General features: G+C 39.9%; 1 protein-coding gene across 4 annotated transcripts in view; it reads right to left on the bottom strand.

Moving 5' to 3' along the window:
- Window positions 1–14,492, bottom strand: part of LOC134813402 (serine-rich adhesin for platelets-like) — an 87,503-nt gene that overhangs the window by 23,553 nt on the left and 49,458 nt on the right. For all 4 annotated transcript variants that reach the window (XM_063821141.1, XM_063821143.1, XM_063821142.1 and 1 more), the window contains 3 exons: window positions 14,250–14,309; window positions 7,367–7,430; window positions 6,783–6,955 (listed from right to left, as the gene is read on the bottom strand). In XM_063821141.1, the coding sequence (XP_063677211.1) occupies window positions 6,783–6,955; window positions 7,367–7,430; window positions 14,250–14,309 (297 nt within the window). The remainder of the gene's footprint in view (window positions 1–6,782; window positions 6,956–7,366; window positions 7,431–14,249; window positions 14,310–14,492) is intronic.

Here is a 14,492-nt window from a genome sequence, read left to right as displayed (position 1 = left end):
TACGAATGACTGTTGATGCTGTTCAATTGTTTTACCATCCAAAATCGGAGGAAGATGCGAGAGCAATAGACCAAGCCATACGAAGTATAGAGACTCACATGAAAATGATAACCCTGCAATCAAACATGAGAAATTCATACGAGGTATCCTCTCTTCTCTCGGTAGTAAGAGAACAATTTAAAGGAGATTTCCACGATTCAACGACAATAATTCCATCACAAAAGTACTCTCATTATATTCATGGGCCTAAAGTAGTGGTTAATTTAGTACTGTCAAACAAGGGCGGTAAATTAACCGATAAAATAAACGAAATATTGAGAAGAGAAATGGGACTTCTAGACTTGCAGGACAAAAAGAGCAATGCCAACGGAAAGATACGAAAACTTAGCAAACATGAAGACTTTCAAATTGTGCGATTGACCAATCCAAAGATTAAGAGCAAACGGGTGCCTACTCATAATCTAACACTTGATGATGATCTTGAAAGCTGCTCGGAAAAGATACGATACTGCTATTCCAGAGAATGGGCTGCAGTTGTTGGCCTAATTTCGATAGACAGAAGGACACTCTACCGAGAGTTTCTGACCAGGGTGTACCTCGCTGTATCCCGTGCTCGGGTGTATTGCTCACTGATACTCTATGTGGAACATGGCAACCCACCCGACTTTTTAAAAGCCTTCCTGGATAACGTCGAATCTGGTTCTTCATCGGTTATTGTTAAAAGACATGTTGTAAAGAGATTTTCGGTCAGATCACAAGTTGAGTCTGCGACTAGATCTACGAAGAAGATGAGGTTAGAAGAAGACGAGGAAGTTCCAACTAGCAGCACTCAGCAAGATACTGACATGGAATCCGCCTAGTCACAATATCATAGTACTACATACAGAGTACATATACAGAACCGAAGTGATAATGTGTATTCACATGGAGATGAAGATATCAATATGACTGTTTTTATTTAACTTAGTGTAATTGAATTGACATGTATCATTATTGAATAATAAAGGGGCGTCATCGCCATAGACTTTGGAGGATAAAAAAGGATTTTGAGACAGTTCTGTCATTTTTAGCCAGTGACGTCATGACAGAGGTTCTTCTTCAAATTTATTTGAAGTTACAGTTATTGGTAAATTTGAATAGACGATGACGCCCCTGACCCTTTTTATATTGAACAATAACTGTGAAAAATATGAATCTGGTTTTCAAATGTTATCGAATGCGAAGGGATTCGAACCCACAACCTTCGGTTGAATAATAGCTTATCATTATCCCCTCGTTCATAATCATAATAAAACACATTCTTTGTCACGGGGCAGTGACGCAGAATGAAAACTATTCTGTGGGTAAAGCTCGTGGGGTGCATGCTGGAGAAGTAACAAATATAGGGTAAAAGACACATCGACAAGAGCACCAATTGAGGTAACAAAGTACCATCCGAACAAGAAAATGCGCATCGAATGATCTGAGGTCAAACCTCATCCTTGATGGAAAATATCATCATAACATTTTCACAAACATTTTTCAGCAATTTGAAAATTTGTGTAGTTTGATTATGATCATTTGGATACCTTTTTTTACTTTTTAATAAGTACATTATACACGATTCAATCGCTGATTTTTTGTATATAAACAAATCTGCCTACTGTACCGTATAGATTTAAATAATTTTGTTATTCATGAGACAGTAAACACCTTACCTTCTAGAAAGTAAAATTCCCATAGAATTGAATATTCTTAATCGGTGTTAAAAGGAATGAAACGGTAAAATTGCTCTTCAAACGCGACTTTCTTACACGGTACCAAAAAGTAATCCACCAGAACACAACTACTAGTTGAACTAGCTTATGAAGTGTCATCAGTCATACTAAACATTTATACCAAAACACTGTTTATTCCCTTTATTCTTATTTGAACTAAATAAATGAATAACACATGACGTGCGGGCACGGCTGATAAAAGGTAACGAGTGTCACTCTGATGAAAAGTTCAGTAATTTTCAGAGTGGTTAGCCAGGTCTGATGACTCCCCCTCCAGGCAGGTTCTCCGGAGACAAATCACAGACAGTACCTGGCAACTAGTGGTAACTATGGTAACTAGTACCTGGCACTGTCTGTAACCTGTAGGAATTACCGGCAAGTGCTCGAAGCTGAAAGTGCTAACTAAATAACCTGTGTCGAGACGTATAGTCGAAAAAAGTGAGAAAATAGAAATGTCTTTTAAAACATTTGACGCTCGTTTCTATTTGACTGTTAAAAGTTTCAGTAGTTGGGACTTGTGGACGCCTTGGTGAAATAAGGCGCTGATAAATCATAGCTTAAACCTTGAGGTCACTTAAAACGGCTGAAAAATAAAATTGAAATTATTAGGGTGATGTCATAAGCAGAGTGAGCAAATTAAGTTTCAGTGCTAAGTTTTCAAAAGACAATATTGACAGAATGAACGCCAAACTACTGCAGCAAAAGAGACGAGCTTGCCAAATAAACTAAACTCAGACAAAACAAGTGCAACTCTAGAACAGGTCTACGTTTTACCAAATTGCACGTTAATTAGGGACGAAGCAGGCACGGTCAGCCCAGGTAGACAACATGAAGCCAAGACGTGTTGTGTACTAATCCACCGGAACACGTGTTGTGTATCTTAGTACGGAACTTTCTAGATATTCTTTACTGGTTTCATTCATACGAGGGGTTCATGTGGACTGTGCTATAAAACAGAAAGCTGATTTAGAATAGAAATACACCAAAACTCAACGTAAAATAAGTTATCAATATGATCTTATCAATTAAATGGGTTGGGTCAGGAAAGTCAGACCTCAAATCATCTAATTTGCCGCACCGGAGCAAATGTGCCAAGCTAAACAAATAATGAAATTGAAACGGAGCAAAACATTAAGATCACTAAATTTACATCTTGCGTGATTTTGAAATATCTTTATGTCCTGAAATATTATGATGATCACAGCTATATTTGTAAATTTACTAGATTCAGACCTCTACAACCAACCCTCGGAAGGGAGTATTTATTTTGGGATGGGTGGTTCATTTTAAAGTATTTATGAGACAACGTGAGTGGGGTAAGGGAATAAAAGCTAAATCTGAACAGTCGCTTATTTCGGGCTAGGTTAGAACAACATAAGGCTGGACATATTCGCGATCCTGTCGCTGCAAAGTGTCAATCCGTTAACCATCACCGTCATCTGATTATCTGACAACAGTTGAAAAACACTCCGGAAATCGCATGGCAGAAACATGTGGGCACATGTCCGGAGAAAGGACTCCCTCGCACTTGCCTCCACAGTTAGACTGTTCTACAAACTACAAACTATATTCAGTGAGGTCATCTCCGCACTGTTATTGTTGTACACCGCAGGTTGCTGTATTTATTAAGCAGGACAAATACAGTGCCTTGTATTGAGAGATGCGAGCATGGACTCTGGAGTGATTTAAAATTACAATGAGTGAGTTTGAAGTCTGAATTTCTTTAGTACTTCACACCTTTAAGCAAGTAGTTTTATAACGGCAGCATAATGGATTAAGTCGATCATAAAGCGATGATAGAACTTTACTTGATCGAGAAGTCCGCCCTAACAAAACCGGTAACCTACCATGTTCCTTTTGATATTACTAAACTTGCGACGTTTTAAGATGAGCGTTCTGGATTTTAGGCAACAGTCTGGTGTTTTATTGAAGTTAAGTCTGGTTTTGTATTTGCGTAAAGATAAGAAAAATTAACCGGAGAAAGTATTGCATCAATAAAATTACATTGAATTAGATTCGCCAGAATATATGGCACAATTCAACGCTAGCAAAACAAATCAAACCAAAGTGGTTGAACAAAAATAAATGTGGTGTTAATAATTTCCCGTACAACCAATGATAAGCCTTATCTTAAAAGATTATACGAATCATCTCCCTTCTTAAACCGTTTTATCGCACAAACAGTATAACTATAGGGCAGAATAGATAAGGGAAACGTAAATGAGTGTAATTCACTGATCTTAAAGTTAAATCATCTCAAACTGAAGGATCTGGTTCAGTCAGAATGGACAATTATGGGAATAAATATAGAATATCTAATTAAATTAAGCCCAAAAAAGACTTCCAATGAACATTAGGAAATTACCCTGTTCATGATTCTAAGACAGATGAAGATTGAAGAGGATGCCCATCATTACAACAATATTCAGTTTACAATTAACATGCTCAGCAGATTCAATCGGGCGTGATCTGGAGGCGGAAACAATCCTGACGTCTGCAATTTGCTAGAACAAATTGCAAGCTGATTAACAGTTGATGGGCGGTGTTTTACAACTGTAACTATAAGAACTAACTCATCGGAGAATATAATCACAAAAGCTGGGAGAAGGAAACTATCAGCGAATTATCGTTTATCGGATATACTGCATCAAGATGGACATATAAGGTGTTGTTTTTGTGACGCGTGTTGTGGGTATAATCACTGTATCGGGGGTGCCTAAGTAGGTGTATAAACTAGGGAGGTGATGAGGTAGTTGAGCAGTTCAACAGTTTCAACTTTCATCAAACTAGCTTCCTACAAGGAGGGCATCTGTTTGTAGGTTTTAGTCCGGTAATCGGGGAGTTTTCTGTAGCTCGTAGGTGCACACCTACCCTCATGGACACAGTAGCTTTTGACCAGTCAACAACCCGCAATCTGTGAATTAACCAATCAGTGAAGGATGTCAGATCACGTGCACATGGTAAAGAGAACGTGTTGACAAAGTGCGCGGGAATTGGTCACGTGGGCGATATAACGTCACACCTCGTGACTATCTGACTGCAGGTGTTATCTAACCTTATATCGAGACCTTACTTCTCGCCTTATCCGAAACAATCGACCGTTATTATTCGTAATTTTACCGGAAAATGAATTTTCGCATACGGTCGAAGTGCAGCTGAGATGGACCGTCCCCGTGCTACCTCTAGATAATATGGAGGTAGGCTGCCCAATACCCAGATACATTCCACTTGAAAATTTACTAGGTTTCCGGAAACCAAGTAAATCATGAATCACCTCCTTTTCTCGCTACACTATTCACAGGATTCTAAAGCAAGCTGAAAATAAGATGCTATTTTATGATGTTTTAAAAGCGTCCCTCGATCGGATTAATTAAAATCAGAGTCCATAACGCCGGACTAAGATTGACGTAAAGCAAGTGAACCTAGACTATAATGAATAAATTAACGAAAATATAAGACGTTAAATCTACACAAACATTCAGGAGAGCGAGCCTAATCAATACCACTAATCAAAGTTCTTAACTCATCCAAAATATACAGAGCGAGGAAATGTAGTCGAATGTTCAAGAAGTTGTGAAGTAGCTGAAGGTAATGCTGGAGTGTCGGGCTCTGAGTCAGGTCCTATCTCACGCCGTGTCCCAAAACAACAAAATCTATACTTTGGTGAACCAGGAACTCCAGTAATGCCGGAATAATATGAGGGTCATTAGCATAGATTATGTGCTCATTATCCCAGGGATAATGCCGATGAGTACGAATCAGACTCGGGCGTAGGTCAACTCAGGACCAGCTTCTTGGATTCTGCAGCTTTGATAATTAACAAGTCGAGTATTCGCTAAAGAGGAGAGGACAGGTTCCAACTTAGCTGGAACTCATAATCATACATCATACTAACGAAGAGCACGACCAAGAGTACCAACTTTACTGGAACTCATAATCATATATCATACCTACCTAACTAACCACCACTCATTAACATACATTGTGCAGAGAGCTGCAAAATGCAAATAAGAGGAAGAGCGTACATTACACTGGGCCCAGATAGAGGACCTGTATATATAATATAATAATACACGAGGAGGGGATTTAATGAAGAGAGGGCCCGTATTGAGGACAATACCATTCACCAACCCAAAACATAGCTCTGTTACTTGATCTCACACTGTAATCAATATTCAATCAACAGCAAAAGATTGAGCCTGCGATGGCTGTGAATGGAATGTTTAAACAAGCCAAAACACTGAGATAATAGATGTGTCCCAGCCATGGAGAGGATGACAATAGAGGACCATTACTGGTGCCGTTTAGGGGGGTATAATCGATACTGATAGTACAGGACTGAATGGAGCTGAAGACGGTGACTGGTCTTCATTAGCTATATCAGGGCTTGAGAATTGAGATGTTACATTTAATTGGACTGAGCTCAAAGCTCAACATCCAATAATTGCGCGATAAAGAGAGTTGGAACTTGAAACTGGTTCAAGGAATGCTGAATGGTTCTTGTGATAAACTAATTATCAACTAATCAGATCATAATTGACACGTTTCAATTACATCAATGACCGGAATAACCCCTCCCTGAGTGAAGTACAACCCTTTTAACAACCTCCCCCACAAAAATACCACACATGTGAGTCACCTACTAAACTTTTAGTCCAGATTGGTTTTGTGATTACTCACAACATGATCAGAAGACGAGCTTTTGGCGAGAGTTTGACCTACATGTACAATGTTACTTTTTGAACCATGATTTCAAATGTGATTTATGGAAACCATCCCAGCCTAAATAATCATACATCCCACTTGAATAATTGGGAAAACTCAAATAAAAAGTTAACAGGACAGATCTTAAACTGAAATTTAACACACTTGAACACACGTCAGACTCGTATTGATATAGACAGTGGACATCATAGCGTGACGCTACAAACAGAAACAGAAACAGAAACAGAAACAGGAACAGAAACAGAAACAGAAACAGAAACAGAAACAGAAACAGAAACAGAAACAGAAACAGAAACTCACATTAGAGCCAGGTTTTGAGAGGAGTATAGCCCACTTGTTATCCTCGTCACTAGAAGAGATGATCCAGCCAGCCATCCGACAGGAGGTGATGACGGTGTTATCCTCCTGAGTTGCTTTTATCCGCACCACGTTACCTCGCACTGACACCCACCTGGTAACCCAATGGTGTGTCTCTGTGGACAAGGAGGAGAGTTTAGAAGAATATTCGGTAAATTAGTTATTATTAACAGCCTTATTGTTGTAGATGTAGATTCTGGTGGGGGAGGTGAAGCATTTTTTGACAACGTGACAGTGATTCTCAGGTTTGATTGGTCGATAGTGGATGCTGATTGGTTAATTGATGTCATGTAAAAAAAATTCATCACCTCCCCATCAGAATCCACATCTATTAACAACTGCTTAGCATATCTATATGGACATAACAGTGTAGATCATTGCCCATTGGGACTGTTGTGCTGAAAATACGAAACTCTACAAGTTCAGCTCAGGTGTCTTAATGAAGAAAATAATCAATTTAAGATGGAATCAGTGTGGTCTTAGACGATATGCCACGACTCTAAGATGTCCAGTGTAAGTCGACCCACCTTTGACCTCGAGATGTCCCTCTGTCGGCTTGTCATCGGCTGAGCAGTGTCGGGACCTGGTAGCCTGAAAGTACAGGCTATTAATTTTATTGCGTAAACTTTTATGGCTAGAAAACCTATGATGAAAATATTTATCCGGCGCTAATTCAATGCAATTTATAGATTTATGGAGTAAAAAGTTGCATATTAGGTATTTTTGCTGAATTCAACTCGGACTTTCGGTCAGAAACCCCCAATAAAACGGTCAGAGTAAACGTTTAAGTATTAAAAACCAGCTGTTTTCATAGCGAGCACTGGAGGGAAGATTTTGTATGGCATCAAGTTGTCATTATAATGTCGGGGTTTGGTTTGGATGTGGAACCCATAAGTTCTCAATTTGAAACCATAGGACACCAACATTAAGTCTAAAGTACCTATATATTTAATCACAAAACTCCTTGATAAAGATTTAAACATGTCACATTAATAAACTCAAAGGCGATCCAAATGAGAAATGTAACAGCTTCTTCTGTTGACCTACCGACAATGACACGATTTGGGTAAAGGGCATGGTTTAAAGAGGACAACCGAAGATCAGTGACGCTCTTGCGAGTTTCATGGGCACATGTGTTGTAGTCACAGCAACTCTCCTAAAACTACAAGAGTACAAATATTATTCAGTGAGAATAATTGAAAGTAAAAAAGTGCCACTGCAAATAAAAGAGTTCACGGTCCGAGCCACCATCACATATCCGGGAATAGAAAAAGAGCACATTGTTATTGTTTTCCTGAGAAACACAACGGCCTGCAAAGAAAGAAACTGCGCTCCACAGTCGATATTGAAACGCTGAAAAGAAGGAGTAACCGGTAGTCACTGAATAATTCGCTAAATTCGCTAATTCAACTGCTGATAACTGTTGACAGTTTCGTTTAGCAAAAGGAGGGGTCGATTCATCTGGACAAGCCGGTCTGGAAACGTCGTTTTTTTTGTAAAAACGACATTAAAACCATGCTAGAACAAATTCAACATCAGCTCCATGTCCAGATGTGCACGATTAAGAGTTTCCAGATGAGGGTTCCTACTCATTGGAAGAAGGAAATGAGGCTAAATAGAGGGGGTTTGCCGGGTTCAGGGCCAATCTAAAGGACCAATTAAACTTGTTAGTCTGTCTATTAAAATCTAGATACACAAAGGCTGACGAATCAATGTTCAGACTTACTCTCTTTACACGAACCTACCGAATGAAGTCAGGTAGAGTAAGAGAGTAGTAACTGAACATGAACATCCTGTATAAAACCAACCCTTGTATACGTGGGGTAGCTTATTTGCGGGGGAACTTGGACCAATAGCGGACAATAGTGATCAGGGGCTAATTGTGGGGGTTAATTACATAAACTGTGTAGTCGGGTGGGGACCTCTATATGTTACAAGTAGGAGGAGGAGTATTGGATACTGTGGAAAGAGATTGGGGTCCGGGAACAGAAGTTATTGAGGCGTGGAGGGAGAGACAAGTAGGTTTAAAGTCTATCTAGTGAAAATGAGTACCTACAGGACGCTAAAATTACGGGGAGACTTAGTAAAGACTGATACGGAAATTGTGAAAGGATCTGACAGCAGGTAGTTATCCTATAGAGTCTAGAGTAAGAGAAAATAAATTATCATGAAAAATTTCCGCTCAGATACAAAATACTAAATCAAACGTAGCTCTCGGAGGCCATTAGCATAAGTACGCATTACGCAAGGGCTGAAGAGTACATAAGCGAACTGGCCAGGGGCCAGGACCCCAAATAGATATAGTACAAGGAAGTCTAAAATTTAGGTTTAGATAAGATAGACGACCCCTGATACGGGGTAGTGGTAGGTACACGAACAAAGAGACCACAGCAGGGGTTATACTGAATTCTTATACTAAATTGTATTGTTTAATGTCCTAAGGATCTTAGCTAACATTTGCTGACATGTAATTAAACTGCCTGTATGTTGCTTTAAAGGGTAAATTATGCAGCAATGTGTCTCAACACAAAGCGTATAATATTTGTGTAATATAAATCAAGTAAACAATAAAAATAAGGCGGGTGTTTCGCAACAGTATAATTTGGGTGCGAGTCTTGTGGGGGGGTACGTTACAAATTGTGATGGTCAGGCTTTGCACAAAGTGACGTAGGATCTAGGTTATTAATCACGCGTATTGTTACGAGTGACGCGATCGCTTGTAATGCTATTGTTTAAAATATGGTTACGCATGTAGTTTTCAGATTTAGTCATCTCATAATATGATCGCTTAAAACTTTACAATATGTCGTCATATGGTCCACGCAAAAAACCTTTATATCGTTTACGATTCTTCTTCATTATTCTGAGGAACGCTATATTATGTTCTGATGGAGTGGAGTAACATTGCGAGACTGATCAGAAGAAATGTGAGTCATACGAAATGTGAATCAAGACTCAATAACAGTGGCCCACAACATCATTTCTAAAAACTGCCGTATTAAACTATCACTTAGTGTAGGTTTCTCTGGTGCCAGTTAACAGTACACGGACAAGCTCTAGGCCCCAGACAAGCCCCCAGACTAAGAGGAGACTTATATGTTATAGAGGAGACATAGTTTTGTCACCCAGTTCTCTACCACTCCTGTAACAGTCACAACAGGTAGAAATTGGACAGAAGCACCAGACCAGACCTGGAGAAACAGACACAAAAACTTCAAACAAAGCAGGGTAGAGCTACGTGCGTACATATATATGAGAAGAATTTGGGTATACTTTTTTACTAGAGTTTGTGAATTGAGGTGATGATAGGAGAACAAATTGTACAGTGTACAGATGTGTGTTGTGTGCTGGGTTGGTAATTGTCTGAACACACCTCACACCTAGAGGCGACACTCAGTCTGTTAGTCACACTGTTCTAGGTGTGATTAGTCACACTCTTCTAGGTGTGACTCTTTCAGCGCTTAACTTTAGGGTAAATCGTGGTTTTAATACCGTAGTCGGAACTATCTGTTGCAATAGTTTCTCTGTCTGTCTCGCGAATAGATCATGACATGATGGTATCGACACACTTGAGATCATATCCCTTATCTGGAGTCAGTAGAGCGCATTCCTTGGTGATATCAGTGAATTCTGAAGATTCTTGTACAATGACACGAGCCTTATGTTGTTTCCGTTTGTATCAGTGTGTCCGAACCGTTCTAAAACCATAGTAACTATAAGCTAGACGATCAGTGAGGTAATATCTAGATAATATCTAGCGGTGTAATGTATGTAACCATAGAAACTGTGAGATAATATCTAGCGATATAGTATCTGTAAAAGGGCATGTGTAGCACACTTCACGGAATCCTCATCACCGCGTACCGGGTACAAGCACGAGTTGACTATGGGTGGTATATTATAATACAAACTGTGTAATTATTACACAGCGATAAAGCCTAACTGTGTAAAGTACGGTCACGCCCACAGTAGTCTGCAGTCCTACAGTATCACGTGATAACAACAGCAAACTAGTGACTAATCATGACTAATAACACAGTGTAACTCCCTGGCTACTCCGTCACAATTGTGAGCGTGTAACTGTCACAAAATCAACTTGCTGACAAAAACTCATGAAAAAAAAGTGCACAGGGCACTGTAGCTAGATTTAATTAGCCGCTCTCACAAATCACTCACCAGCTGGAAATACTGCGCAACGTTGGTTGTGATGTGAACCGTTCTTCTTCGCCTCCCAATCATCACTCAGCAGCCCAGTGGTGGTTGTAGCCACATTCACAACTTCGCTACAAATCGGAGAATTTATTCGTTGTGTCCGGTAGTTGGTTCCAGACAAATGCAGACATAAATTATGTAATACAACGAGGGATTGCAATTGGCCGAATTGGTCAGAAAATACAAAAGGTCTGGCGGATATGAAACTGAGAATAATTTCAAGCTGAGTTGAAGGGAGAGGTTGACGACCACTGTCATCGCTACCCGGCTTCAGCTCTCCTTCGAGTGTTCTAAAATAAGAAATCATATGTCCTGTATGAAAATTGCACAAATTTGTCAAGGCTTGAGGGAATCGCCAGCAAATCAGCTCACACATCAATTAACCCTGACACCTGACAGGTACTTAGGAGAAGGAAAGAAAGAGAAGGCAGAGAAGTGAGCTGGGGGAGATTGTGGGAGGTGAAGAGCTGGGGAATTGTTAAACAAGAACACGCGTCAGAGCGATACAGGGAGCACGTGACTACTCTTGGTGTTTCTTATTGGTGGGTGGCGTTCACAGCTACTGGGTGGGAACAGAGGGTGAAGTCAATGAGAACTTCTGATAGGACCTTCGATTTAACCAGTTTTCATTGGCTGCTTACATCTTTTATCTGACTTCTGGTTGTTTCAGTTTCAAGCAGCATCATCTGATTAGCTATGGCTTGTTGTGTTTGAGCCCCCGCCAGACAGTGTTTTTATGGGGAGATGGAGACTGCTGGAGACTGTTGGATGCGCGGTCTCGTCTGTCAACACTGAGCACACTAAACCTGGATAGGATAAGCCTGCAACACCAAGCTCCATAACTCAGCTTATATTCTGTATTCTGTAATTAGCACAGGGATAATCAGCGTCAACCACTATGCACTGTACCATATTCAATGTACACTCTATTCTTAGCTCGGTAAAGAAGCCACTTCCTAGAGCCTTCATAAAAGGATCTAGGACTTTACAGAGTTCATGTTTTAAGTCTCAAGGGAACGGAGCAGCTCTAAAAGCTACGATGAAGCAACAAAATAAAGCATATCACGGCTACGGACAGATACAAACTATTAGATACAAATTATATCGAGATATAAGTTTACCATACAATAAATCCTGATAACAGGATGCCTGTCGGAGATAGATAACAAAGGGTACCCCCATGAATTGTCACACTACACACACAGGTTCTACATTCTACAAGTGACAAACCCATGGCAAATGTATCAGTATTTGGCACGTGGCCGCGTGGATGGGCTGTAAATAAGTTTAATCATGATGATGGTTCTAAAACAAGGAACACAAGCCTATATTTAGTAGGGTACGTGATCTGCTCTGCTGGGGCTTCAGATAGATGTCTCCAGGATTTAGCTTACAAATTGTTACATTCTATTGTATCATTGGAATTAGTTCGTCATCTTGTAAATCGTCAGATTTAATGACATGACAATCATTGGAAGGAGCAATCAACTTTCATCAACTACTCCCAATTTACAGGCAGTTGCGAAGTATCAAGATTCCGATTTCTATTTTTAAACTGTGTTATCCTCATTTAGACCATATGTTTCATTAGCATGAGTCATGGTTTAAACTAAAACTAAAAACGATGGACAATCTCTTCTGAATTCCACAAATATTCAGCCGTGCAAGATAATGACACTAATCATGTCTTATATAGTTTCATAATATTAATCGCTGGTTAGGAGTGTGTTAATAGGTAAAAAGAATCAGCTTATTTGAGTAAACGAACTGTGAACTGTGAAGTTTGCGGTTACTTTAACCACATACAGTGTAGTTTAATAGTTTCGAAGGAATCTGGAAATAGCATACCTGTATGGCTTCAAGCCAGTGCCGAAATCTGGCGATAGCACGTCGAGCGGGTAACGTTAAACATCCCATACTTCACCCAAGATTGAGATCCATCTAACGAGCAACTGCTTAACAGGAGATCAAGAAGAAAGACTTACCAATTTCATAAAGGCGATGGCGTTGCTGACCCGTCTGAACTTCTTAAGCATGACTGGGCAAATCGGACGGGAACCGCTAGCAGAATGAACAATTTCACAACTTTATCGGAGGAACAGGCGCAAGAGTATACGGGTGCTATATTTGGTAGCAATCAACAACCGGGTAGGAATATTCTGGTACTATTAAAATATAACGAGCGGTTTCGGTCGGGGTAGTATACCCGTACAATTGTGAACTGCCATGTCATGAGTCACCTGACCAAACGTTCACAGTTCTTGAAAAGTCACGTGATGCAGATAAAATTAACCCCACTCCTCGTGAACGCTAAACGAAACAAAGGAACATAAAACCGGGCTGCTTCACCAGACGTCACAAGATAACTAACAACTATAATAGGACCTGTGAAGGTGGCCTGAACAGGAATGAAAACCAGCAGATCAACAAATGCTGATCACCGCCTAACAAGTCTCATTATGATGACCTACCATTGTGGTTGTGTCCGTGACAAATACCGGATAATTGGACCCCTCATTAGTTATCACTTATCTCGTGCTGGACAAAATAAGGTTTAAATAACCTGTCATTAGTTATCAGCCGAGTTGGCTGACAGAAAAGTGAGATACTAGTCGGCCAAACAAAGATTTATCAGGTCACGTGATCTAGATAATGTAGGAATTAGAGACGGAAAACTTATAAAATAGACATGGTGGTAGAATAGGGACAATTGTTGATCACAGCACGTGAAAAAGTCTGTAAGATATTATTACATTGATTTCCCTGATTTGTTCTCAGAAATGGTATCGAGAGAGAGAGAGAGAGGTTGATAAATTAGACATCTTTTAATTAACAAATTGTAACAAATCTCTGCAGCTATCAACTTCTAATGACACTAATTTTCCAATGCAATCTAATAATTCTAATTGGTTACATAAGTTAAGTTTGTAATTCTAGCTAAATCTTCAAGGCTGAGGAGGCCTGAGCGACTCATGACTAAGCTTAAGGGCTAACTTATTTCAATAATTACAAAGCTAAATATTCATTGCTAAGAGCCTTAAAGCCGGTCAGAGTAACCGGAAAATATTTAAAGAAGAAATTGTAAGAAAGCTGAATATAAGCGGACCGAGATCAAGGAGTCGAGATTAGAAAGTAGGCGTTAGGACGTAAGATTCAAGAGTTATTACAACGGAATTAATAGGTAGGCCAATGACTCACCCTGTTTATAGGATCTTTATGGGCAGCAGCGTTGAACAAGGGCTGTCCGCAGTCAAGATCCTGAGAAAGTAGCCGGGTCAACATGACGAATTGCAACTGAAGCCGGGCAGTCACAGCGTTAATGACAGCGATAAATGGATCCAAGATTAGCAATTTGGTAAAACACCCTTCGTAAACGGTCAAACTGAAATGCGCTGAAACTCACGCGGTCATGCTCACTCTCAGACTTTACAACAGACGCCA

The sequence above is a fragment of the Bolinopsis microptera genome, chromosome 3 (assembly GCF_026151205.1).
Source record: "Bolinopsis microptera isolate Bmic1 chromosome 3, MBARI_Bmic_1.0, whole genome shotgun sequence".
In the NCBI taxonomy this organism is placed as follows: Eukaryota; Metazoa; Ctenophora; class Tentaculata; order Lobata; family Bolinopsidae; genus Bolinopsis; species Bolinopsis microptera.
The sequence above is the reverse complement of the archived record's forward strand: the minus strand, read 5'-3'. Positions and strand labels throughout refer to the sequence as shown.